At 48.4% G+C, this 26202-nt stretch overlaps 1 protein-coding gene across 1 annotated transcript; it reads right to left on the reverse strand.

Moving 5' to 3' along the window:
* Nucleotides 1–21: 21 nt before the first annotated feature.
* Nucleotides 22–22382, reverse strand: GLTP (glycolipid transfer protein). Its single transcript, XM_053362329.1, has 5 exons — nt 22224–22382; nt 10009–10070; nt 5347–5480; nt 2953–3103; nt 22–738 (listed from the first exon to the last, which is right to left on the reverse strand). Exons 1-5 carry the CDS (start codon nt 22324–22326, stop codon nt 556–558), a joined length of 633 nt encoding a protein of 210 aa, XP_053218304.1. The 5' UTR covers nt 22327–22382; the 3' UTR covers nt 22–555.
* Between the last annotated feature and the right edge of the window lie 3820 nt (nt 22383–26202).

The following is a 26202-nucleotide window of genomic DNA, read 5'->3' on the forward strand; positions in this document are numbered from 1 at the left end:
CCTATAGGGCGAAAAATACGGTAACTGAAGACTGGTTTTCATTATTACTTCTTTGTGCAAATCACACACACACACACTTCGCTGGCATCTGTTGTGGAGAAACACCTAATTCAGTCAGCACATCAAAAAACCAGGTACAAACAGCCATACCTGCTGCACCATCGAAGCATCTAACTATACAGGAATCCCAAAATATACAGAGATTATAAAATATTAGGAATATATATATATATATATATATATATATATATATATATATGGAATACAGTACCACTTAGCTAAGCTTTATTGCCAGGTGCCCCTCATTTCCCGAGACTGGTTATAAATAAATCTGTTAGATAAAGATTATAAAATACTTTTTAAGCTCTTGAACGAGCAGGACAAAAAGTTCAGGAAGATCCTGGAGATGATCTCCAGGTTGTATTGCTTCAGTTTCGGTAGAAACGCATTTCTAAGTCGACCTTCTCCGGAGGCTGAGAGCGGCCGGAGGGGCTGCTCACAGTGACCAGGAGACCATCTGCTGGAGGAAGCGGGTGGGCAGAGGGAGGCGCTTGGTCAAGCCTTGTAGCTCAGTTCAGCATTCATCTTTGTGTACATTTCGTAGATTGCATCCAGGATGGGTGTCGCCTTGGAGAGGAACTGGTGGATCTTCTCTAAGGTCTCCTCTTCCTTCACCTCTTTGCCTTTTTCCAGGGCTTTCAGCAAATCCGATTTGTAAGGGAGAGCATACACAGAGCCCTGGGTAAGGACAAATGAGAGACAGAATAAACCCAAGTCGCACGAAGCAAGAAACTCCAGCTAGCGCAGTTGGTTAGAGCGGGGTGCTGAGAACGCCAAGGTTGCAGGTTTGATCCCCAGATGGGACAGCTGCACATGCCCGCATCACAACAGGTTGAACTAGATCAGGCACCTCCAACTTCAAATAGGCTGCGATCTACTCCCCAGTATAAAAAACTGGCGGTGGTCTACCCATTGTCATTGGAGGGACAAAGAGCGTGCGTGGGGTGCGTGTGTGGAAGGAGGTGGCTAACTGGACGCAGGAGGGCGGAGTTTAAGTGGGGGGGAAGGAAAGGGAGGCAAAAGTTCTCTCTTTGAGGAGACAGTAGGCTTCTCTCTCCCCCACCCCCAAGCCAGCCCTCTCTTTCCTCTCTAAAGCAGCTGCTGAAGCATGGCCAGTCAAGAATTTAATGTGGATTGGTGACCTTTTCCTTCAAAATTATAGGCAGGGCTTCGTATGCTAGCTTCACCATTTCCTTCACTGGGTGCAGGAATTTTATTGTCCATTTAAACAGGACTCTGTTTTTGCACCTACACATAAACACACACCACTTTTAATTATCATCTGAGATGTGGAGGGGAGGGAAAAGGAAAAGCAGGACATTCCAGGACCAAATCAGAAACTGGGATGGCTTCAGTAATTCCGGGACTGCCCCTGGAAAATCAGGATGTGAATCCTTCTCTTTAGCTTTGCACTCATTTGTCATGTTCAGAGTGAGGCTTCATTCGCATCATACGTTTAAAGCAGTCTCAGACCACTTCAACAGCCATGGCTCGCCCCCAAAGGATTCTGGGAGCTGTGGTCTGCACGGTTGCTGAGAGGTGATAGGAGACTCCTATTCCCCTCAGAGGCCTACGATTCTCAGAGCTCCATGTGACGGTTGAACCACCCTGGGAATTGCAGCTCTTTGGGGGGAACAGGGGACTCATCCTTCACTAACTACAGTGCCCAGAATTCTTTGGCAGGAGCCATGACTGTGCTTTCAACGTCTGGTGTGAATGAAGCCTGAATTATCTCTGCCCTCCTCGCCCAGAAGACCAATGCACAGGGCTGCCCTCCCTCATCCCCCCAGGAAAAGTGCCAACATGCCAACCCAGTCAGACGACGGAAGGTGTGGCAAAACCGCCTGGAGTTAAACACCCACCCCACCTGAACTGCAGTAGAAAATAAATATTGTACAGCATGGAGAGCAGACCAACATACTCTTAGGGATGATCTACTGTTTTGTCTTGTTTAAGAAAAAAAGATAAAAAAGAGGAGGGAGTACTTCTTTATTAGTTGAATGCAAATCTAGGGAACTCTCTGCTCCTGGGTGTCTGGGCATGTCTGCGTTCTGCAACTGGCAAGCACAGAAATGGATGGCGGGTGGGAGGCCCAATGCTGTGGGAATTTCAGTCCTCATGACCAGCAAGACAGACTTAAAAGCATGTGTAGAACAACAGCTAAAATCTCAGGAACCAGAGAAGTGGGGAAGGAGAGGAGGGGAGCTGGATTTCCTGGATTTCCTGGATTTCCTCAGTGCCTTATGCTGCTTCACCCCTCCTAGTGACTAGCAGAATTACACACACACAGGTGGGGGAAAATTATGCCCATGGCAGAATTCACCTTGTTTTCCTGGTGCAAGACTCAGGTTAACTTAGTGCAGAATTCCTTCAAAATGCAAAACAGGTATAACTCTGGGTTAGAGTTCTACACTGAGAACAGGTTAGTCAGTGGCTATTAGCCTTTCTAGCCTGAAGCACAGTCAGCAATGGGATGTCCAGCAGGATTCTCCTTATGACCCATCTAGGTCAGCATCCAACAGGGGCCAACCAGACCATTCTGGGGCAAATCCACAACCGAGGCATCTCCTGTAGCTCTCCCTGCCCCCGTAGCTGGCATTCAAAGAGAGACTGCTTCAGAAGAAGGAGGTTCCTTCAGCTATCATTTCTGGTTACCTCACAGCTCTGGCCACCTCACCACAAAAAAGGAGACTGCAGAACTGGGAAAGGGCCACCCAAACAATCAAGAGGCTGGAGTGCCTCCCCCATGAAACAAGGCTGCAGTGTTTGGGGCTTTGTAGTTTAGAGAAGAGGTGAGTGAGAGGCGACACAACAGGAAGCTTATAAAATTAGGCACGGAGCCCCTTGGGATCAGGCTGGCTCAGCTGGGTGGCTCTTGCGAGCTCCACTCACCAAGAACAGCTTCTGCAGCATCCAGCCGTGGTACTTCCTCAGTGCCAACTCATAGGCTTTGGTGGCATTGACCCGGATGAGGTTTGGGTTCTCCTCGTCCCTCTCGCCATCACACAGGCTCTGCAGCAGAACTTGGATGAACTTCAGGCCCCTGCGGGAGAAACGGGGCAGGTGAGGCGGGGGGAGACACCTGCCCTGCAAGAGGCACCTGCCAGGCACCGCCAGGAAACACAGCACCTGAACCTTTTGTCACTTAAAACAGGCCTGTTGTGAACTAGAACTCCCACTGCCCCTGACCACTGGCTCCACTGGCTGAGGGTGATGGGAGTGGCTGTTATTTGTATGCCGCCCTCCGTCAGACCATCCCAGGGTGGTTCACAACAGAAAAATACAAAATGAGAATGCAAAATACATCGTAAGACAAAAACAAAAACAAGCCAATGACCACCATCCCCTCCCAAAAAACGAGAGCAGCACAGCTTCCTTCATAGTGGAGAAAACGGAGCAGCTGGAATCCTCTGGAGACCCTGGTGGGACTGAAGCCCAGCCCTGTCCTGGTCTCTCTCGCAAAAGAAGTGAAATTGGACTGAGGACTGAAGACTTGATTGTTTTCATTCAAAGCAGGAGTGCTCTGGGGTAGAAAGATTAAACTGGCTGCATGCTGGGGGTGGGCAGAGGAACACAGTGAACAGGTGAGCTAAGCCTACTAAGCCTTGAAGAAGCGCACAGCGTTGAGCAGTGTTCAACAGCAGGTTGAAATGGATTAAAATAATAATTTGTTTTATTTTACTTATAACAAATACCTCTATGCGCATAGTATCATTTATATCTATCTATCCAACCCTTCCTAGCTGATGCATCACAGCTACCTTCCAGATTCTTACAAACCATCCTTTTACTATCGGTATTTTTTTCATTCTTGTGTCACTATTAGTGCTTCTTTACGCTCCAGCTGATCACCCATCTATACTAATAAAATTGTCAAAATGGGGGGGTGGGGACAGGTTATCAGTGAAATGGATTTAATCACTGTTGCTAACATTTCCCACCACAGGCAGTATATAGTATATTCAGACCATTTTTCTTTTGTATTTGTGCAGAGATTGGTCCCGATTAAAGACTTCACACCAACAATTCTGTTCCTATGTTCTCCTGCCAATTCTCATCCTCCACTCTCTCCTAAAGCTTGGGTCATGTTGTGGCAGGAAACACATTTTGGAACTCCCTGCCTATTGACATAAAACAGGTGCCTTTGCCATGCTCTTTTCAGCACTGGCTAAAAATGTTTTGTTTAGGCAAGACTATCTAGCGATGCAGAATGTTGACATGTGTTTCAACCTGTTTCTAGCTTTATCACCAGTTTAAATTACCTCATTTTTCGCTCTATAAGACGCACCAGACGATAAGACGCACCTAGTTTTTGGAGGAGGAAAACATGGAAAAAAATATTCTGAATCCCAGAAGCCAGAACAGCAAGAGAGATCTGGCTTCTGGTATAGCCTCTTGCTGTTCTGGCTTCTGGGATAGCTGCTGAAGCCTCTCCTGGGCAGCGGGATGAAGGCTCCCCCTGCCTGGAAGAGACTGCGTGCGGCTAAGCTGCCCTCTGTCCCTTCCCCCACCTCCCGCAAAAGCCAGCCAAGAGCCGCACACTCTTTAAAGGGAGCGTGGCTCTTCCGGGCTTTTCTATGAGGTGGGAGAAGCCCTGTCAGCACCCGCTCCATAAGACGCACACACATTTTCCCTTACTTTTTAGGAGGGAAAAAGTGTGTCTTATAGAGCAAAAAATGCGGAATTTCTGAAAGTTTTAAATAGCTGGTTTTTAACTGCTTTTTTGACAATTGTATTGTTTTATTCTTCTTGTAAGCTGCTTTCAGGTTTTTCTTCTTACAATCAAGCAGTCTATAAATTTCATGAAATAAATAAAATTATTTTGCAGAGTAAATACTCTCCTCCACTGGAGGTTTTAAAGCAGAACTCAGATGGCCGCCTGCCAGGGATTCTTGAGCTGCGATTCCTGCATTGCAGGGGGCTGGACTAGATGACTCTTGCGGGTCCCTTCCAACTCTACAACTCTATGATGCCAAGTGTTGTCTTTCCCTTTGGCACTCCATGCCCAGGTGGGGAGGGAACAAGGGCCTCGGCCATTCCCCCTGACTCCTTGTTGCATTTTCATAGCTCAGGGTTTGCTGGTACCTCTCGGGTCTTTTGGACCAGAACTGCCATCTGCCCCGGCCAGCATGGCTCTCCTGCTGGGACGGAGAGCAGTTGGGAGATGAAATCTTCCGGAGGATTATTCGTTTGGCAGAGGCTGTTGGGTGACTACATTACATCATCCCGTCAGCCCCCCAGGCGCCAGGGAGGCCTCCAAGCCACCACCCTCCAACCCGCAGGCACCTTTTCAGCCACATGAGTGCCAAGGTTGCCCCAACTTTTGGCCAAGCCGCTCCATGCATCTCCTTCTCCGCTTCCAAGATGTTCTGCAGCGTTTTGAACTTGGTTGGATTCGATTCGTAAACAGCTCGTATTTTCTGAAATGGAACCAAACGAAAAAAACACAGAAAGGTCAATTCAACAACACAGAGAAGGTGGCACAGGTGACAAATAGCAAAAAATCAAGAGTCATTTTTGCTCTCTTTGTTTCTACCATCTCCCTTGTACATCTCACTCTTTTTTTGAGGACCGAGGGGAAGGCAGTGGCTGCTACCAATTTTGAATTCTCACCATGTAATTAAAAATGTTTTTAAGTAGGGGCTGCTTCCTCAATGGCTAACACCCACCTGCCCACTGGCTCCCCTTTCCCCACACCTGGCCACCTCATCCTCCCTCTACACCTGACCAATGCTCCCTCACTTTTGACAAACTGCTTTCTGGAGCACCTTGCTCCTTTAAAGAAGCTCACTTGAGCCACCAGCCACACTGGAGTTGCCATGCCTGTGAACTGCAGCATGACAACAGACTTGTGATTTTGTTATACAAGCAAGAAACACCACCTTCAACAAGAGAATTATAGAACTGTAGAGTTGGAAGGGACCCTGAGGGTCATTTATTCCAACCCCCTGTAATGCAGGAATCTCAACTAAGATTGCAAGATAGGAAACTGCCATATATCTGGTATATCTCTCCAGGGGGTCTTTGGCATCTTTCCCATCAGCCGCCCTCTTAACTGAAGATGCCCGGGGGGGGGGGACTGAACCTGGAAACCAGGGCTGAAGTTAATGGGGGGGTAGCCAGAGTCTCATCCCTGGATGAAGCCTAGAGGGACACCACTGAGGCTCCCAGCTTGCAGGGGCTTCCTCTGACCACGGCCCCTCCTTGCGGCTCTCGAGAGTCTTCCATAGAGTGGATCTGGAGCTGCTGAGAACCAGAGGGATGCTAATTTGCTAGGGAATGCAAAAAAAAACCTGGAAAAAGATCCTCCTTCCCCTTCCCCCCTGCCTGTTTTTGGAACTGTTTGCGAAAGAGAAATCCTGGAGAAGGTTGCTCTCCAAGCAAAGTTGAAAAGGGGAAGCTTTGTTTCTTTCTTTCTTCTTTTGTTTCCCTCAGCATCTCAGAGATCAATTAAAAGCGGTGAAGAGATCAGACCACCACCTCCTGCCCTCTTTGGGAACAGAAGCACTTTGGAGTATTGCTTGCTTGTGTGTTCTGTGTGTGTGTGTGTGTGTTTGGGTTCAGAGGACAACATACATGTTTACACCATGAGAATACATAAAGAGAGCACTGGTGCATACAATCACCTACAAAAACTGAGTCCTCTTTATACTGAAAATAAAATACCTGTAATGAAAGAAGTGTGATGCTGATATACGAAGCACTTTGTATTTACCCCTTCCTGTAATTTGGAAGGAAAATGTAGCCAATCCATTTTAAATCATTCAGCAATTTTTTAAAGGAAACTTGTGGAGTATTTATTCTTTTATTTTATTATTTAGAGCCTTAAACTGCAAGCCTTTACTACTCAGAAGTCCCAATGAATTCAATGGAGCTTACTCCCAGGTAACTGTGTAAAGATTCTGCAGTCTTATACTGCAGTCTTAAGCACTTTTACTCAAAAGTAAGTCCCACTGAGTTCAATAGGACTTAGTCTTTGGTGTGTGCCTGATTAGTATCACAGTTTCTATCATTAGGAGTAGGAGAGACCCAGAGCCAATATCTAACTATAGACCAATATCGCTATTAAATTGCGATCACAAACTTTTTGCCAGTATACTGGCAAATAGGCTTACAGAGGCCATCAATGAAATTATATACCCAAATCAGTCCGGGTTCCTCCCAGGAAGACAAATCTTGGCCAATACTAGAAACATTGTAGACATTTTAGAATATTTAGAAGCCAAAAATGATAAAAAAAAGCTGCCTTATTATTACTCGATGCAGAAAAGGCATTCAACAATGTTTTGTGGTATTACATGAATAAACAATTGGAGGTTATGGGTCTAGGAACAAAATTCAGAAAAGGAAGAGAGGCAATATATGAACAACAAAAAGCAAAGTTAATAATAAATGGTAATCTAACAGACAATATCCCTATAACTAAGGAACCAGACAGGGGTGCCCCTTGTCACCCCTGTTATTTATATTAGCTTTGGAACCGCTGCTGAATAATATCAGGAAAGAAGGAAAAATAAAAGGAATTACAGTCAGAGAGAAATCATATAAAATCAGAGCATCCGCAGATAACAACTCAGGATCCAAATCAAAGTATTCCAGCAGCTATTGATTTAATTACAAAATACGGGAAATTAACGGGCCTGAAGATAAACCACCAGAAAACAAAGTTATTGACCAAAAATCTAACACAGGAGGAGAAAACTGAATTACAAGAAAAAAATGGTCTGGAAATTAAAAATAAGGCTAAATACCTGGGGATTTGGATTTCAAATAAACATATAAATCTCTACGAAGATAACTATATTAAAACATGGAAAGACATAAAAAAGGATTTGGAAAACTGGACTAAATTACACCTTTCCCTTTTGGGAAGAATCTCGGTAATAAAAATGAACATCCTTCCAAAAATGATTTTTTTTGTTTGTTTCAAACTTTAATAATTCTGGGAGGAATGAAATGCTTCCAGGATTGGAAAAAGGAATTAGCTAGATTTGTCTAGAACCGAAATAAACCGAGAATTAAACATCAGGTATTGATGGACAAAAGGGAAAGAGGAGGATTTGGATTACCGGATCTGGAACTATACCATGCTGTAGCAGGATTAGTATGGCTAAAAAAATGGATTACATTAAAAGACACAGATGTTTTGGATCTTGAGGAGCACGACAACCAGTTTGGGTGGCACGCCTATCTAATATACGAAAAGGTGAAGGTCCACAAAGGTTTCTTAAGCCATGTAATAAGGAAATCACTTTATAAGATATGGAGTAAATATAGAGGAATTTTGGAACCAAAGATACCTTTGTGGACATCTCCAGCGGAAACAATAGCAGTTAAAAGAAAAAACATGAAAGGAGAGTGACCCACCTACTGGATACTACTAGAATCAGACAAAGATAAGCCAACTTTTAAAAAATGCCATCTGCCTGATTGGATACAGTATTTCCAGCTAAATCAAAAATTGTGTATAGAAAGAAGGTCTTGCCAAAGAAACTTCCACTTTTGAAAGAGAATTAATATATAATAAAGGAAAGTATATATCAAGAATGTATGAATATCTTTTAGAGTGGGAAGTGAAAGAGGAGCAGTAAAAACATCAATGATAAGGTGGGCACAAGACTTTGGATATAATATCTATATGGAGCAGTGGGAAAGACTGTGGCAACAAGACATTAAATTTACATCATGTTATAACTTGAGTTAGAATACCATGAAGATTCTTTACAGATGGCATCACACCCGGTCAAAACTTGCTAAAATGTACAAAGGTAGTTCACCAACATGCTGGCGAAGCAAAAAGGAGATAGGGTCTTACTATCCCATGTGGTGGACGTGCATAATTATAAGTGAATTTTGGAACAACATATATGATGAATTTAAGAAATTATTTAAATTCACTGTTAAAAAAAGGCCGGAGATTTACCTATTAGGAATAGAAATTAAGCAAAACACAAGACCACTGTTCATGTACACAATCACAGCTGCGAGAATACTAGTGGCCAGAAGCTGGAAATGCAAAACAACACCAACAATAACAGAATGGCAGACACTCATGATAGAGTATTTCCAATTAGCAAAGCTGAGTGAAAAAGTCAGGGGAACCTTAAATCAAAAAGTATACGGAGAATGGAAAATATTTAAGGAATATATAAGACTATATTGTAAAAATGATACCATCCTAGCAGAATTGAATGATATTTGTGTATAATAAATAAATGGAATAAATATCTTAGAGGAAAAAGATATTTATATATCTTATCTTATATCTTATGGAAAAAGATATAAAACAAACTGTGTGATAAAATCAAGACAACAGCAAAAGCATAAGGAGAACAATTGGAAGCTTTTCACAGAAGACTTTATTGGATAAGACATGATGTATAAATATCTGGTACTTTTAATTGTTTTTTTCTTTTCTTTTTTCTTCTTGTTACTTTTAAACTTCTTGTACTTTTTGATGTGGAGAAATTTTTTTTCCTTTTTTCTTTTCTGTGCTTAACTTTGTTGTACTTACCTTTATTGTAAGATTGTATTTTAAACCAATAAAGATGTATTTAAAAACTAAAAAAAAAAGGAGTAGGAGTTGTAGTATATCATACAGTCATAATACTTCTTAGAAGTCCTCAAATGATCTCTGAGGAGATCTACTTAAGGTTGAATGAAAGCCAGATACATACACAGACAGTTTTAGTATTTGGAAAGACTATCGCTTCTCCAGCCTCCTTCAAACTACTTTTTATGCCCTTTGAACAAATGCGTTGTGTGGGTGTGTGACAAACTGGGTCTTTGCCCTGGGTGACAGCAAGCCGAGTTCTGGCCCTGCTGGAGCCTCCTGCCAGCAAAGCAGCTGCTTCCCCTGGACTGGGGTCCTGCTCTGCCCCCCACTGCAGGGCAATTCCCACGTGACTGGCCAGCCTCTCCCAAAGACGCACCAAGGCCCTTCCTTACCTTAATGTTCCCAGAGAGGTCAGCTTTGACTGGCGCATACACAATGGGCGTCCCCAAGCAATCTGAAAGGAAAAGGAGCAGCCTGGCGTTAATACAAACCACAGCTGCCACGGAAAGGAGCCCAGAATCGGGCACTAGGCACTGGAATAGCTATAATGAAGAAAATCACACATCATTGAGTTTTTGACAAGGACTAGAACCTCCAGACACTGTTTATATGCTTTGGCATTCATTTATTACATAGGCATCTTTTTGAAGACAGCCCTTGTCAGAAGCCTGGCAAATCTGAACCAAACTTGACAACTGAACAACATGAATATTCTTAACTTTCCAATGGTGGCTCAGGATAAGCAAACCCTTTTATATTAAGAGAGTTTTCTGTTTAGCTGTCAGTCACATTGAATCCTGGAATTGTAGAGCTGGACGGTACCACAAGGGTTGCTCCTGGGATAGCTCAGTCAGTTAAGCACAAGACTCTTAATCTCTAGGTCATGGGTTTGAGCCCCACGCTGGACGAAAGAAACCTGCTCTACAATTTCAGGATTCAATGTGACTGACAGCTAAACAGAAAATTCTTGACTTTGTTATTTTATCCCATGTGCAACTGTACTCATTCTTCTACGTGCCTCTTTTATAGTTTTGTTTTTCATCTTTCAATTTTCACCTGTCGTTATAACTGTTCTTGTTTTCTATACATTATAAAACAAAATTTTAACCCAACATTAGACTCCTGCTTAAAGCCCAGTAAGAAGAAACAGAACTGTTTCCTTTAAAAAAAAAAACACCCCCTAGTTAGGGGGCACGTGAGAAGGGGGGGGCAACATGTTTGCACTAGTTTTCTGGTCCACAAGAAGGTGAAAACTCAGGAAGGGAGATTCTGGCTGAACTTCAATAAAAATGCCTTGCAAGCAAGAGTCAATGGAACCAGGTATCAGGAGGGGTGAAAGTCTCCAAGGAGAGGTACCTAGGATCATATTTTTTTATTTTATTTTTATTATTAAATAGATTTATATACCACCCATCATCAAAAGATCTCAGGGCAGCTCAGAAGATAAAAATACAAGGTGAAAGCACAAAACAACAAAAGAACAACCCCCTCCCACAATCACATTTTAAAGGCTGTAGAGCCCAAGGCCTGGTTGAAGAGGAAAGATTTGCCTGGCACCTAAACATATGTAAAGAAGGCACCAGGCAGACCTCTCTGGGGAGAGCACCCCACAAATGGGGAGCCAGGACAGAAAAGGCCCCGTTCTGGCATTGGCACCCTCCGGACCTCACGTGGAGAACACAGGGCCTCAGAGAATGAACACAGAGTCCAGGATGGTTTATACGGGGAGAGGCGGTCCTTGAGGTCTTGCGGTCCTGAGCTGTTTAATTTGTAAGAAACTGCAAAAGTCATCTAATCCAAGCAGAGATGATGCAACATGGGAGGTGGTAAGGGGCCAAAATTTTGAGTGCGACTTCAGGCAATCAATTTCTCTCAACCTAATTGACCCCGCGGCGGGGTGAGCTCCCGTCGATTGGTCCCAGCTCCTGCCCACCTAGCAGTTCGAAAGCACCCCTAAGTGCAAGTAGATAAATAGGTACCGCTCCGTCGGGAAGGTAAACGGCGTTTCCGTGTGCAGCGCTGGTGCAGCTTCGTCACGCTGGCCACATGACCGGGAAGTGTCTGCGGACAGCGCTGGCTCCCGGCCTCTTGAGCGAGATGAGCGCGCAACCCTAGAGTCGGTCACGACTGGCCCGTACGGGCAGGGGTACCTTTACCTTTACCTTAACTGACACTGCAGGTGTGTTGTGGGGATAATAAGAAAGGAAAACCAGACGCATGACAGCCTGATCTCTTTGGAGAGACAGTCCAAACGTTATAAAGTTGGATGTGCCACACCCTGTACCTGCTTAACACACGCATTCAGTGTCAGTGCCAGCAGCCTTTTAGTACTTCCAGAAAATGTTTTGTTGGCCAGTTTCTAGTCGCGAAGAGTTCCACAGTTTTCCCCAAACCTGTGATATCTTCACAGCTCACAGTTTATGAAGCCGTCAGGTATTCCTACAGTTTTGGAGGGAGAAACGTTTTGCTAGATGCCAAGTGAACCAGTTGACCAACATACCCATAAGAAGCAGCTTGGCTCTCAAAGCAGCCTTTGTACAGCTGGTCAAACTAAGGGGGTTTGCAGGGAGGGGCTGCAAAGAGAGCTTTTATAATGCATTTCCTAACATAATAGCTCCTACTGTGAAGCCCAGGAGAGAACAAGCCTGCCTATTGTCTGCCGAAAGCATTCTCTGGAGTGATGAAATCGGTCAGAGGGGGATGTCTCTCAGCACAGATCCACTGGCTGCATCGCCATTGGTGCTGGTGTGGGGAAGCTCCAGCCCTCCAGATGTTGTCAGACTGCAAGTCCCACTGGCCATGATGGCTCTGGTGAACGAGTTGGAAGGGGTCCCAAGGGTCAGCTAGTCCAACCCCACACTAAGCTGGCGCTCGGCACACCTGGGGGCCACAGATTCCGCATCCCTGCCCTCAGCCATGGAAAGAAGCAGCCCTTATTTTTCTGTCTAGCATCCATGTGTTTGCCATCTTTCACCAAATAAATGGGGAAATGGGCATCCAGCCTAGTTCTGATGCCCTGCCCAGTGTCCACAGGTGGTGGTCAGGATCCCCGAGCCGACGGGCTCTCCTCCAGATGCTTCAGACTCCAACTCCCATCAGTCGCAGCCAGAATGGCCAGTAGTCAGGGATGATGGATGGGAGTTGACGTCCGCCTGGCCAGCCGTGCCCCCCCCCCCCGCTGCTGCAATCTATCATGTCTGAAAGGGGCTTTCTACAGTTTCAGGCAGGGGTCCCTGTCAGCCCCACCTGGATACAAAGCCCATGTGAAGCAGCGTGGCTCATAGAATCATAGAGTTGGAAGAGACCACAAGGGCCATCGAGTCCAACCCCCTGCCAAGCAGGAAACACCATCAGAGCACTCCTGACATATGGTTGTCAAGCCTCTGCTTAAAGACCTCCAAAGAAGGAGACTCCACCACACTCCTTGGCAGCAAATTCCACTGTCAAACAGCTCTTACTGTCAGGAAGTTCTTCCTAATGTTTAGGTGGAATCTTCTTTCCTGCAGTTTGGATCCATTGCTCCGTGTCCGCTTCTCTGGAGCAGCAGAAAACAACCTTTCTCCCTCCTCTATGTGACATCCTTTTATATATTTGAACATGGCTATCATATCACCCCTTAACCTCCTCTTCTCCAGGCTAAACATGCCCAGCTCCCTTAGCCGTTCCTCATTAGGCATCGTTTCCAGGCCTTTGACCATTTTGGTTGCCCTCCTCTGGACACGTTCCAGTTTGTCAGTGTCCTTCTTGAACTGTGGTGCCCAGAACTGGACACAGTACTCCAGGTGAGGTCTGACCAGAGCAGAATACAGTGGCACTATTACTTCCCTTGATCTAGATGCTATACTCCTATTGATGCAGCCCAGAATTGCATTGGCTTTTTTAGCTGCCGCGTCACACTGTTGGCTCATGTCAAGTTTGTGGTCAACCAAGACTCCTAGATCCTTTTCACATGTACTGCTCTCAAGCCAGGTGGCTCAATGGTTAGAGTGTCAGACTGGGACCTGGGAGACCAGCTTTCAGACCCCCACTCAGCCATGAAGCTCCCTGGATGGCCTTGGGCTGCTCATGGCCTCCCAGGCAAACCTACCCCACAGGGTTGTGGTGGGGATTAAGTGAGGAGGGAGAGAGCCCTGGGCCCTGCCTTGAGCTCCTCGGTAGAAAAAGGTGGGATATAAATGCAATGAGCAAATGACTAATCAGCTGGCTCCACGTGCCACCTCAGCTACAGCCTTCCCCTTCAAAGTGAAGCGAGAGTCTGGTGGGTCTTTGTGGTTCTGAATGGAAGGGCTGCTTTAAACAGAAACACGAGATGTTTGCCTTAGATGGGCTTAGGATATTAGTCTGCCCAGGATGGCAGCAGCTGTCTGCAGTTTCGGGCAGGAGTCTTTTGCAGCCCGAACAGGGAAAAGCAGGGGATTGAACCTGGGACATTCTGCATGAAGGCAGCTGCTCTGCCACTGAATTTTGGCCTCATCCAGGCAGCCTATGGGGGAGTCCAAAGCGCCCCAGAAGGCCAGATGGGGAGACAATCCCCGCCCAACCTTCTAACAGTTCCCAAGAGCTTTTGCTCTTCAGGGCCACCTTCCCACCAGCCAGATGCAACAACAGACCCAACATTCTTGCCTTTCTGGTTCCAGCCACACAATACCTGCCTGCAGGCAAGTGTACCAGCAACTTGAGCAAGAGCCGTGGCTGAGTGGCAGAGCAGCAGCCTTGCAAGACTCACCAGCCAATCTGGCCCAAGGGGAGACGCGCTTCCACCCCCACGCCTAGGTGCCTGCACCTAGAGCCAACTGGGTCAGAGAAAGGGCCTGAACCTGAGCAGCAGGATTTTCAGCAGCTGCTGTTGCGTCAAGCCAGTCAGGCAGCATCCCATGCAGATGTAGAGTGCAAAAGGTTGCAGGAGGGAGGAGGACGAGAGGAAGACAACTGGGATCTTCTGTGACCCTGAATGATTATCCAACTTTCCCACCTGTTGGAATGAGAAGCCAGGAAAGGCCTTGTTGCCAACAGAGCCCAGGAGAGCAGCCAGCTCAAATTGGGGTTCACAACAATGACCAGACTCTCAAGCAGACATGCCACCTGGAGGAGACAGTCCAAGTGAAGTCTCAACCTTTTATAGGATATTTTTGAGTTCCACACCAAATTTCCAGAAATATATGCTCCCTTGGTCCACTCCAGGATGTATGGGGATGTTAGGGGAGGGATAGCACCTCTGGTGGGGTAGTTTGCTCATCTTGGGTCCCCACTCTATACTCAGCTCTCACCTGGGGCTCCTAGAAGCTGCTGGCATGCAACAGCAGCCGCATCCCGAGAACGGCCTCGACTGGCCAGCTAAACCAGGTGAGGGTGGTCGATGGCTCTCAACCCCTTGGGGAGTTAGGGACTTCCCCTGCAGGGCAAGACAGGGTCTGGCAGATTGAGCAGATGTGACCCGTGGTGGATCCAAGGGTCAAGAGGGTGGTTTCTGCCCTTGTTGTAGAGGGAAGAGAGGGGCAGGTGGGGCTCATCCACCTGAGAAAGGAGCCCATCTAAGGGGACATCTCTAGGAGGAGAAAAAGCCAAGGAGTTAAGCCTGTACAAATCCAGAGTGGAGTCCCTAAGATGATCCCTAAAACATAGCAGTTGTATTTCACCCCCAGAGGCACACTCCATTGTCTCCAAAGACAGATGGCTGTCAACAGCTCGTCCACTCCTTTGTACTATCCCCCTACTTTACGTTAATTATGGTTACAAACTAGGATTCTAACATTTATATACACATTCATACTCATACGTTTCAGAGATTTGGTCCGCCTTTGCCAATCTGGAGTGTTGGCTGAGAGTGATGGGAATTGTAGTCCAAAATATCTGGCGGTATCAGGTTGGCAGGGGCTAGATTAGCTGATCCACTTTGTGCCTCTACAAAACAGCTGGAGGTTTTTTAAATATTCTGTATATTCCAAAATATACAGCCACCAAGGGTTCAGAATTACATCAGAACAGAAGAAGTGTCTTGGGTAGCTTTGCATGAACATGATCTTATTTGTGGGAGAGGAAAAGGTGCCGTGTGCAGAATCTGTGAAACTATCCCAGCATCCCAAGTGCTGTCAAGCTCCTCCTAAAGTTCACACTACGGACCACCATCAGGTACGCTGGAGGGCCACCTCAGATTAATGCAGCTTAAAGTTGTGTAAAAATGGAAGTGTGATACACAGCAGGGCTGCTGTGAGGAGAGAAAAGACAAGGAAGTGGCAACACAATAGACGTGTAGAAAATTATGCCTGGCCTGAAGGAAGGGGAGAGAGAAAAGTTCCTCATAAGACCACAACTCATGGACAGCCCAGGCAGCTCAGTGTTGGGAGATTCACTTATGCATGCAGCACGTAGTTAAACTGAGGGACTCCCTCCCACAGGAAGCAGTGGTGGTCACCAACTTGGACTGGGCAAACTCCTAGAGGAGGAAAAGGCTCTCAGTGGCCACCAGCCAGGACAGCTCTGCTTTGCCCCCACATTCAGGGGCAGCCATGCTTCTGAATCCCAGTTGCTGGAAGCCACAGGAGCGGAGAGGTCCTGCTTGCGGGCTTCTCCTTGTGGCATCTGCTGGACTAGATGGGCCAATGGCCTGATCCAGCAGGCCTGATCCTTATGCCCTCATCTGGACCACAATCAAGTTCATAGAGCAGGTTGAACTTTCATGAGGCGCTTTATGAAATAGCAACAGATCACCCTAAATGGAAAGCTATCCTCTCCCCACCCCAAAAAAACACCCTGGGAAGAATCCTTCAAGTTTTGACAAAGCTCCCAGAAGAAGCAGCTGCATAGCTGCTGGGCAGATGGAAAGCAAAGATAAGTCTGGGATTTGCCACAGCGGATTTCTCTTCTAGGGCGCAGCACTTGGCAGGAGCCCTTGCTCAGGAAGACGTCTGGCATGAAGAAAGAGCAGCCAGTCACTGCTCCACACTCACGGGAGAGCCAGGGCAGGGCAGGGCAGGGCGCTGCTCCAACAAGCCAGAGCCTTGCCTCTGCCACTCCCTTGCCACTAGGTAAGGGTAAAGGTACCCCTGCCCGTACGGGCCAGTCTTGACAGACTCTGGGGTTGTGCGCCCATCTCACTCAAGAGGCCGGGAGCCAGCGCTGTCCGCAGACACTTCCGGGTCACGTGGCCAGTGTGACAATGCTGCATCTGGCGAGCCAGCGCAGCACACGGAAACGCCGTTTACCTTCCTGCTGGTAAGCGGTCCCTATTTATCTACTTGCACCCGGGGGTGCTTTCGAACTGCTAGGTTGGCAGGCGCTGGGACCGAGCAACGGGAGCGCACCCCGCCGCAGGGATTCGAACCGCCGACCTTTCGATCGGCAAGCCCTAGGCGCTGAGGCTTTTACCCACAGTGCCACCCGCGTCCCTTCCCCTTGCCACTAGATGGGATCAAATCCCAATCGCCAAACATATATGCTCCATTTGGCGTCAAGGCCATTGCAGGGGGGGGGGGGTTTCCTGAATTCTGCTAGTTCAACATGACTCCTTCCTCAAAGTAAGGCAATTTCCAGAGGCTGCTCCAATTCAGTTTTACATTCTTCCACTCAACCAACCTCCCAAACTGTGTGTTTAACAATTTACGAAACTCCTTTTTGGAGCTGTGTTGCTTTCCCCCCTCCCTGCTTTTCCTTTTTGTGTCCTGTCTCTTAGAGGACTGCCTTGTTTCCATTGTTTAAAAATGCTCTAGAGAGGCAGAGAATCCGCCAGGTGAGCAGGGCTGAGCCGTACTCACTCAGTGGCCCTGGATATACATATCAGAACCCTGCTTCATTGTTCCTGAGTCCCAGCCTTCTGAGCTGGTCCCCAGCTTGATCCCTTCCCAGATTAGGACCTTTCATGAGCTCTGGCTCTCATGAATTTAAGGTTATTATTTTTTTAACAATTGACAGCTCCGCTCAACAGATACCCTGAGGCTGGTAGAGTGAGAAGGCAGCGCATAAAACATAATCAGCCCAAGGTGCCCAGGGAGCAAAGAGTTCCAGTTACATCCATTATGAAAGTGCGCTCCTTATTTGACAAGCCAGCGATCACTTTCCTTACGTGGCGCATTTTGATCACTGGTGGCAAGAAGTGCAGCCAGGCAGGACAAAGCGCTCAGCGACTCCTTGGCAAACATTTGCTCAACTTCTCGGTTTACCCCATGGCCTCAACACAGAGATTTTCCTTAGACAAACCCCGTTCAGAGGAGCTGCTCCAGCATCTCCTGAAGGCAGAAAAACAGACAACTGCCCCCACCCACAAATAATCCTTCCTGAAAAATAAAGATATATAGGTGCGCAGACTGTGCCATGTAATACTCAGGATCACAGGAAAAGACGCCCAAGCCCAGAAGGCACACCCCACAATTCCAGGCCGTGGCTACTCCAGCGGAAAGATACTCTGTGCATGCTCAGAAGGACACCATTTAGCTCAAGAACAGTGTTGAAGATGGGGTCTGGTTATTGACCCCATGAACCAGGGAAGCCATTCCAGGACAGGGCTGGGTGCCAAGGGTCTCAGTTTGAAAGAGAGCAGAGAGAGGAGCCGGACGCTGCCTCAGCTTCACAGCAGTTGGCCAGTCCCTCTACAGCAAGCTCTCCTCCTCCACTGACACCCAGATCATGAAGAGCCGTGTGTTGCTGAGCAACAGGCCTAGAGGGGGATCCCTTCTTCTTGCTAGAGTTGCTTGGGAGGGGTCCGGAGGAAGAGGGCTGGAGAGCAAAGGAGGGCCAGACGCCAGTCCCAGCAACGTCTTCTACTAGGGCAGTTGAGCCTGGGTGAACTCTGCTGCGTTTTCCTTTTCTGAATAAAAAAGCTGACTTCACATTGAGTCTTCCTTCTGACCTGTGGATGAACCTGCCTTTCCTGACAGCCCCCTGACATCCTGTGGTTTCCAACAACTGGTATTCGAAAGCACGGCTGCCTTCCAGTGTGGAGGCAGAGCAGAGCCATCCTGGCTAGGAGCCACCGGCAGCCCTCTCCTCCTCCATGAATTTGTCCAGTCCTCTTTTAAAGCCATCCAAGCTGGTGGCCATTGCAGCCTCCTGAGGGAGGAAATTCCAAAGCTTAACTATGTGCTGAGTGCAGAAGCCCTTTCACTGTCCTGAATCTTGGAGGCCTTAATGGCTGCTCCCAGAGGACATGCTGCAATGGAGGTGCCTTTCTGAGCATGTCCAGAGCACCTTCCATGGTCTGGAGGGATGCAGCCAGTCCCTGGGAAAACCAGAAGCACAAAGGCTTTGCAAAGAGAAGATAATGCCCACATTTGTGGAGACTGCGGACAGGCAGAAAGGAGGTTTCCTCCCTGTCTCGTCATACAAAAATCAATTGGGGTTACCCAGTAAATCTCAGTGTTGGAAGAGTCAGGACAGGCTTCTTTAAAGCTTAAAACAATGGAACTTGCTCCAACAAGATGCAGTCATGGCCACCAACCTGGATGGCTTTAAGACAGGATTGGACAAATCCATGAAGGATCATGACTACTAGCCATCATGGCTATAATATTGTTGTGCACACCTCAGCCCCCCCCCCTCTGATATTTGGCCTCTTGTTCTCCATCCTAGAATGACATAGGATCTGCCAGGTGAGGTGGGAAAAGGCCCACCCATTTGTCTCTATGGCAGCAGAGCAACCTCTCTGGACATGTAAACAGCAGTATTTAACTAGCAAGCTGAGGCCATTAGCTTAGCCAAGAGACTAGTCAAACTGGATCAGTAGGTTTCCTCTCACTGATTCTAACTCTGCATGCACAGGATTGGAAGGGACATGTTGGTATCATCCAGCCTGAGCCCCCCCCCCCAAAAAAAACCCCATAACAATGCTATAGCCGGGAATCACAGGTGGGGAGAGTGCTGTTGTGCTTCTGTGCTTTCCATTGGGGTGGCTGGTTGCCCATTGTGAGAAAAGAATGTTGGACTTCAGGGTGCCCTGGTCGGATCCAGCAGCATCCTTCTGGTGGCCATTTCTTCAGCTGCGTTTAAAAAAACTATTTCTCTTGTAGGGCTAGAGGCAAGAAAAAGAGGTTGCTGGGTGCTGCCAAGATCAAGCCTTTGGATTTAGAAGGAAAGCTGAGTCCCTGCCAGACACACACCTGCAGGATAAGGCCAGGCTGGCAATTGGGTAACCCAAGTGACAGGGGTGCCACCTCCCCACAGGTTCCTCTCCCCACGTGACAACAGGCCCAAGGGCACGGCAAAGCCCTGCCAAAACTTGTCAGAAGAGACAGATGGAAACCTTAGGAAAGAGTCCAGCATCCTGTTCCCACAGTGGCCGACCAGATGCCTCAAGGAAAAACATGCAGGCAGAACCCAAGCACCAGAGCAGCTCTGCCCTCCTGCCGTTTCCAGCAACTGGCATTCGCAAACATTGCTGCCTCCAATTTGGAGGCAGAGCAGAGCCATCCTGGCTACCGGCCATTGATTGCCCTGCCCTCCATGAATTAGTCCAGTCCTGCTATCAAGCCATCCCAGTTGGTGGCTGCCATGCCTCCTGTGGAAGGGAGTTCCAGAGTTTAACTGCATGAGGAAGTCATTCTTTACTCGGTCCTGAATCTTCCCACACTCTGCTTCATCAGATGCCCCCAAGTTCCAGCATTACGAGAGAGGGAGGAAAACCTTCCTCTGGCTGCACAGTTTCTGCAGGCCAGGCCTAATTTTATAAATTTCTATCCTGCTGCCTCTCACTTGCCTTTTCTCTAAACTACAAAGTCCCAAACGCTGCAACCTTTCCTCTTAGAAGTCCCTCCATCCCCTTCATCATTTTGGATGTCCAACTCTATTCCAACTCTGAAATATATTTTCTGAGGTGAGGTGGGCAGAAATTATAGCTGAATGGCACCTCTTTATTCCTTTGAATGCCAGCTACTGGTGGACCTGAAAGATCTCTCAAGTTCCAGCAGCATTGCAGTGAGAGCAGCCTTGGCCAACCTGGTGCCCTCAAGATGTTCTGAGCCGAGTAACTGGATAGGACAATCCTGTTTTTGAACTGCACCAGCCCTTTTCCTACATAAAATGTTCTTCTTTTGCATAACAGCTGTCTTTGTCCTCACAACAACTCTACTGAAATTAAATCATTTCTTTTATTGCTTTTTTTAGAGTGGAGAAGCTGAGGCAGAGCACAATACAGCAGGTGACTCCGTGCCAAGGGCTCCAATGCTGCTGCGGAACAAATGGTCAAACCCTGGTCTCCCAGCACTCTAACCTCACCACCGGAGGAAGCCACCTTAACCCCGAGTCCGGCCTGAGGTCCCTCTGGCTCATGCTGTCCACATCAGGTCTCTTCAGCCTGGAGTCCCCAGAGGTTGTTGGACTACAACTCCCAATACCCCCGGCCAACTTGGTCAATGCTCAGGGGTGGTGAGAGCTGTAGTCTTAACAACCCTGAGGGGCCCAGGATGGCAAAAGCTGATCAATACTGAGTGACCGTGGGTCTCCAAGGGTTCAGACCTGGGGGTCTCCCAGCCCTGCCTGGAGGCAGCAGTGACTGAGATAGGAGCTGGGTGCCCAGCAGCACAGAGGCTCCATCCCAAAATTGGCACCGTTTACTCCAAGCAGCTCGAAACAGTGCTGCTGAATCAGGCCAGAGACCTGCCTTTGGCACTCCGGCAATCAAGCTTTTGACAACGGCCCACTAGATGTTTTGAGCAGGGTGCAAGCGTGATGCCCTTCTGCTTTGCCCCTAGTATTTGCACAGATACACTGCCTCCTAACATGCAGGTTCAACACAATGTCACTCAGGTCTGCCATTCACCCATCAAGCCAGCGGGAAAGAAAAGAAAACCACTACTGCTGCCAGGCTGGGCAGTGAAGGGATGCTAAGAGACAGAGGTCTGGGTCGGCCTGGGCCCCTCCAGATGCAGAAGGGCGAAACTCTAATGCCCAATACAAGAGGAAGCACTCAAAATATTCAATAGCAATATTCAACACAAGAGGTTTATTTAATGAATTTATATGGCACCTTCCCTCCAAGGAGCTCAAGGTGCCCATAGACTTCTGTCCATCACCATTTTATCCTGACAACGACCCTGTGAGGTAGGTTAGGCTGAGAGGCAGCGCCTGGCCTCAGGTCACCCAGGGGCTGAGTGGGGATTTGAACCCTGGGCTTTCCCCCTCCAACACCACTCTGGGTCTAAAACTATATATAGTCCTTTTTATCATTACAAGTTATTTTCATTGGCTCAGACTGTACAGGTTGTGGAATCTTTGCGGTTTCTTTTACCTTTTTTAAGCTGCCCTTTGTGTACAGCATTGCAGAAAGGCAAGATACAAATGGAGAACGGAAGGAAAACTATTCTCCTCTTTGGATAGCGGCAAAGCAGCCTCTCTCTCTCTCTCCCCTCCGCGAAATGGGCGAGGGGAGAACCAGGCCGCCGACCTGGCCGGGCTCTTGTCCGAATGATGACAAGAAACGCGACGAAGCCTCGGGACACGGCTAGGCGCCTCCCGCGGTTCCCGGCCGCGAGCGCATCCCCGCTTCGTACCTGGAGGGGCGGCGCGCCCCCTCCGCCCTTCCGCCCGAGTCTCCCCGGGGAGGAAGGCGAGCAGCCGGCCGCCGTGCAAGCGCCCCCCCCCGTCCCCGTCCCGGTCCCCGCCCGGAGCGAGCGCCGCTCACCGAAGAAGGGCGGCAGGTGCGCCACGGCCTCCAGGAAGGGCTCCGTGTCGATCTGCTTGTCGGCCGGCAGCGCCTTGAACTCGTACTCCAGCAGCAGCGCCATGGCGCCCCGACGCCCCGCCGCCCGCAGCCCAGCCGAGCCCAGCCAGGCAGCCAGCGAGAGGCGGCGGCGGGCGGCCAGAAGCCGCTTCCCGGGGCGGAGCTGGGCGGAGGCGGGACGGCCCGCCCTCCGCAGCCGGCGACGCCCCCACGCCCGGCGGGGCCAGGCGCTCCGGAGCCGGGCAGGGGCGGGGAACTCTGTCAGGGAGGCTGGAGTTGACGTGCCGGCACTGCCGGGGCCTGGATTAGAGGACCCTGCGGGTCGCTTCCCCTCTTCCATTCCAGGATTCCACGGGGTAAAGCCCCTCTACCGCTGCTGCTGCGCTGTTCCCGGGGCTTACAGCTCCCACCCCCCGGTCGCCAACCTGGAAGTCAGCTTGCCCAGGGACTTGTGCTTTACTTCTTGCCCAAGGCTGCAAGTAAAGCACAACCTCCTTGCTCAACCTCCAACTCTCCACAGGCCTCAGTGCATTTTTTGCCCTTTCTGGGCTCTTTTAGGGCTGCTTTGGCCTTTGAAAAGTTGCCTCTAGGTTCAGCGCAATGCACACATGCACAGTCACACATCGATGGGATGCTCGTAAATTGGTTGGGCAAAAATATCTTTCTTCTGCTGTATTTTATTGAAGATGATCAGAGCTACATTCATCCTATGTTACACTCTATCGTGTTTGTTTCCATTCATTGATGTTATTACAGTGGTACCTCAGGTTACAGATGCTTCAGGTTACACACTCTTCAGGTTACAGACTCCACTAACCCAGACATAGTACCTCGGGTTAAGAACTTTGCTTCAGGATGAGAACAGAAATCATGCGGCGGCAGCGGGAGGCCCCATTAGCTAAAGTAGTACCTCTAGTTAAGAACAGTTTCAGGTTAAGAATGGACCTCAGGAACGAATTAAGTTCTTAACCCGAGGTACCACTGTATAACATGTTGCTCTGCTATGTGGTATCTATGTGTGTAAGACATTTGTGCATAGCAAACACAGGTGCTGAGTGCCAACAGGACTGTAAAACACAAGGTTGGGCCACTGAGAAGCAAGAGGGGAAGTCAGCACATGTTCAGAGGAACAACTGAGGTTTGCAGCAGTGCAAGAAAACTGCAGGTTCAGGGCTCAGGGTTCTTATGCTCGAATCATGCCTGTGGGTTCCCCTGTCTGGTTTGCCACTGTGAGAGCAGGATGCTGGATTAGATCATAGAATCATAGAATCATAGAGTTGGAAGAGACCACAAGGGCCATCGGGTCCAACCCCCTGCCAAGCAGGAAACACCATCAGAGCACTCCTGACATATGGTTGTCAAGCCTCTGCTAGACACAGAGGCTAGACACAGAGGCTTGACAACTCTGCTAGACACAGAGGCTTGACAGCTGTCCTTAACCCTTTCCTGTAGCCCTGCAGGGCAGCTCCCAGAATCTTCCTTGCCACAGCTGCTAGTTCCTGGGATGGGCCTCTGTCCTGGACTGCATGGAACTGGGCAGGCCAAAAAATGTAGTACAAACACCGACAACTGGGAAACACTGGCCTGCAAGTGCTCCAATTGGAGAACAGCCTTTACCAAAGGTGCCATGGGTTTTGAAGACGCTCAAACTCCAGACGCAAGGGAGAAACGTGCTAAGAGGAAGGCACGCTTGCAAACCCTCACCAACCTACGGTATGTCCCCACTGTGGAAGGACGTGTGGATCCAGAACTGGCCTCCACAGTCATGGACTCCCTGTTCAGACCATGTTCATGGAAGACCATCTTACTCAGCTCTGAAGGATCGCCAAAGGAGGAGGAGGAACCGGGCATGGCTGCATACGATACCTCTGGGAGAGTGACCCATGTGCTAGGACCACTGTGGGTGAAGGCAGAGGGAAGGGAAACTGACAAGCGGTGGGAGGGAGCAGCCAGCAGTGGACAGGTGTTCCATGTCTCTGTAGGCCAGACTTCCCCAACCTGGTGCCCTCCATATGCTTTGGACTACAATTCCTATCAGCCTCAGCACTGTGCAGTAGGCTTCCCACCTGCCACGCTGATGGAAGTAGATGGGAGTTGTAGTCCAAAGCATCTGGAGGGCACCAGGTTGAGGGAGTCTGCTGTTGGCTTTGATTGAGTGGAGGATGAGACCCAAGGGGTGAGGGCAAAGGTGACTATCCAGGATGGGGTGGGAGGTCACAACCAGACTATATTTTGCCCCCTCTGTAGCCCCCAAGAACAATAATTCTTGTAGCTTGAAGTCTGTGAGAAAAAACATCTTACACAAGTTTAGTATAATCCACCTCGAAGCTTGTGAAACTGCTACAGGGGGAGGTTCGCAAAGGTTTTACCTGTTATTCTGCGTTAGGTGGGTGCAGCCATATCATGACTCAGTTTTCTGCTATTTCCACTAACACTCACATGCCCATGTAGCCAAGCTTTGCTTTAGTGTGGAGAAAAGGGCTTCCTAGGACAACACCCAAGCTCAGCATTACCACCTCCAGTGGCCCTGAAGGAAGAACTCCTTGTGTAACGGGGGTTAGGCCTGTGCCTTCCAGCCCCTCCGTTTTGGAAAGCAGAAGGCAGGCAAGCAAGAGAGGGAGGCTGGGCGTTGCTATGTGGGCGTCTTTATCAAGTGGATCTAACAGGGTAGGGCAAATGCAGGGGCTCATTAAGCCATCCTATCTGTATTAAAAATTTAGCAACATTCAATAATTCATGCCAGCTGGATGACAACACTTCTCAACGGACCTGGGAAGGGAATCACTGTTCCAAAAGGGAAGGAGGGATGGATGGGCATTTGCTGGGGTTCGGGAAGTAGGGGGCAGTTTGACCTAATCCCCCTGAATCAGCCTTTATGTATTTATTTTTCCAATTTCTGATAATTTGTATTTTATTTTGGCAATGCATGTATACCACTTAATCAGAATCATATTTAACCAGTGTGCAGTCAGCTTAACAAATATGACAAAGTTTTGTTTTGTCTTTTTAAAAAGCCTAACTATATAACCAGGACTGTCTTAAAATGCCTGCTAGGCACCAGAAGTTCAACAGAGAGAGAGTCCTGTCTGATCTCAGCTCAGAGGGAGTTCCACAGGATTGGGCCCATGCTCCTGAACCTGCTGAATATGAGCTGTGAAGGTCCACACACACAGACTCCGCCCCCCCCCGAGACCTCAGGGATCAGGCAGAGGTCTAAGAAATCAGGTGGTCCTTAAGGCATCCTGGACCCAAGTTGTTAAGGGCCTTGAAAATCAATGCAAATACTTTGGGTTGGACTCAGCTATACAGTCGCCATAGTGGGGGCCAACACAAAGAGTCCCACAAGCACCTCTGGGACTTTTTCTCCTCTTCTGCCCCACCCCAAAGTGGCTCAGGGGAGGGACCCAGGAGAGCACCCAGAACAGTGCAAGGGGGGTGGGGGGGAGATCATTCCATCAGGCGAGCGGAAATGCTTGCCCCAATGCAGCAAGTGTAATAGTGTGACATGGAGTTCTGCTCTTCCCCTGGCAAGCTTTTAAGCTCAGGATAGTATTTCTCCATCAACTGTCTGGCCGCAGAGTTTTGCTCCAGCTGGAGCCTCCAGCCCAGGTGTGAGGGCAGTCCCACCTAGAGCTCATTCAACAACTCAAGGTTACTAAATAAAGAAATTGTCCAGTAGCACCTTGGAGACCAACTAAGTTTGTTCTGTGAAATATACTCAGAGTCGCAAAGTGATTTCATGCTCTTTATTCAGCTCATAGTGGTGAGGAGGAATGAATGAAAGTCCCCTCAAAGTATCTGCTTTATATACATTATTTACACAATGGGCTGCACATGATTGGCTAATTCCGGAATTCTACTGTAAGCCAATCAGGTTGTGGATTCACTTCTATCTGGAGCATGATTGGGTAGTTCCTGCCAACCAATCATACTGCTGCAT

Source organism: Podarcis raffonei, chromosome 13, assembly GCF_027172205.1.
Source record: "Podarcis raffonei isolate rPodRaf1 chromosome 13, rPodRaf1.pri, whole genome shotgun sequence".
Classification (NCBI taxonomy): Eukaryota; Metazoa; Chordata; class Lepidosauria; order Squamata; family Lacertidae; genus Podarcis; species Podarcis raffonei.

Bases quoted from the DNA above. Each gene is read 5' to 3' on its own strand.
- GLTP (XM_053362329.1), bottom strand. From the start codon at position 22,326: ATGGCGCTGCTGCTGGAGTACGAGTTCAAGGCGCTGCCGGCCGACAAG. The intron at 5,481-10,008 runs GTAAGGAAGGGC...GTTCCATTTCAG, and splicing joins ACCTCTCTGGGAACATTAAG to AAAATACGAGCTGTTTACGA. The intron at 739-2,952 runs GTGAGTGGAGCT...GTCCTTACCCAG, and splicing joins TGCTGCAGAAGCTGTTCTTG to GGCTCTGTGTATGCTCTCCC.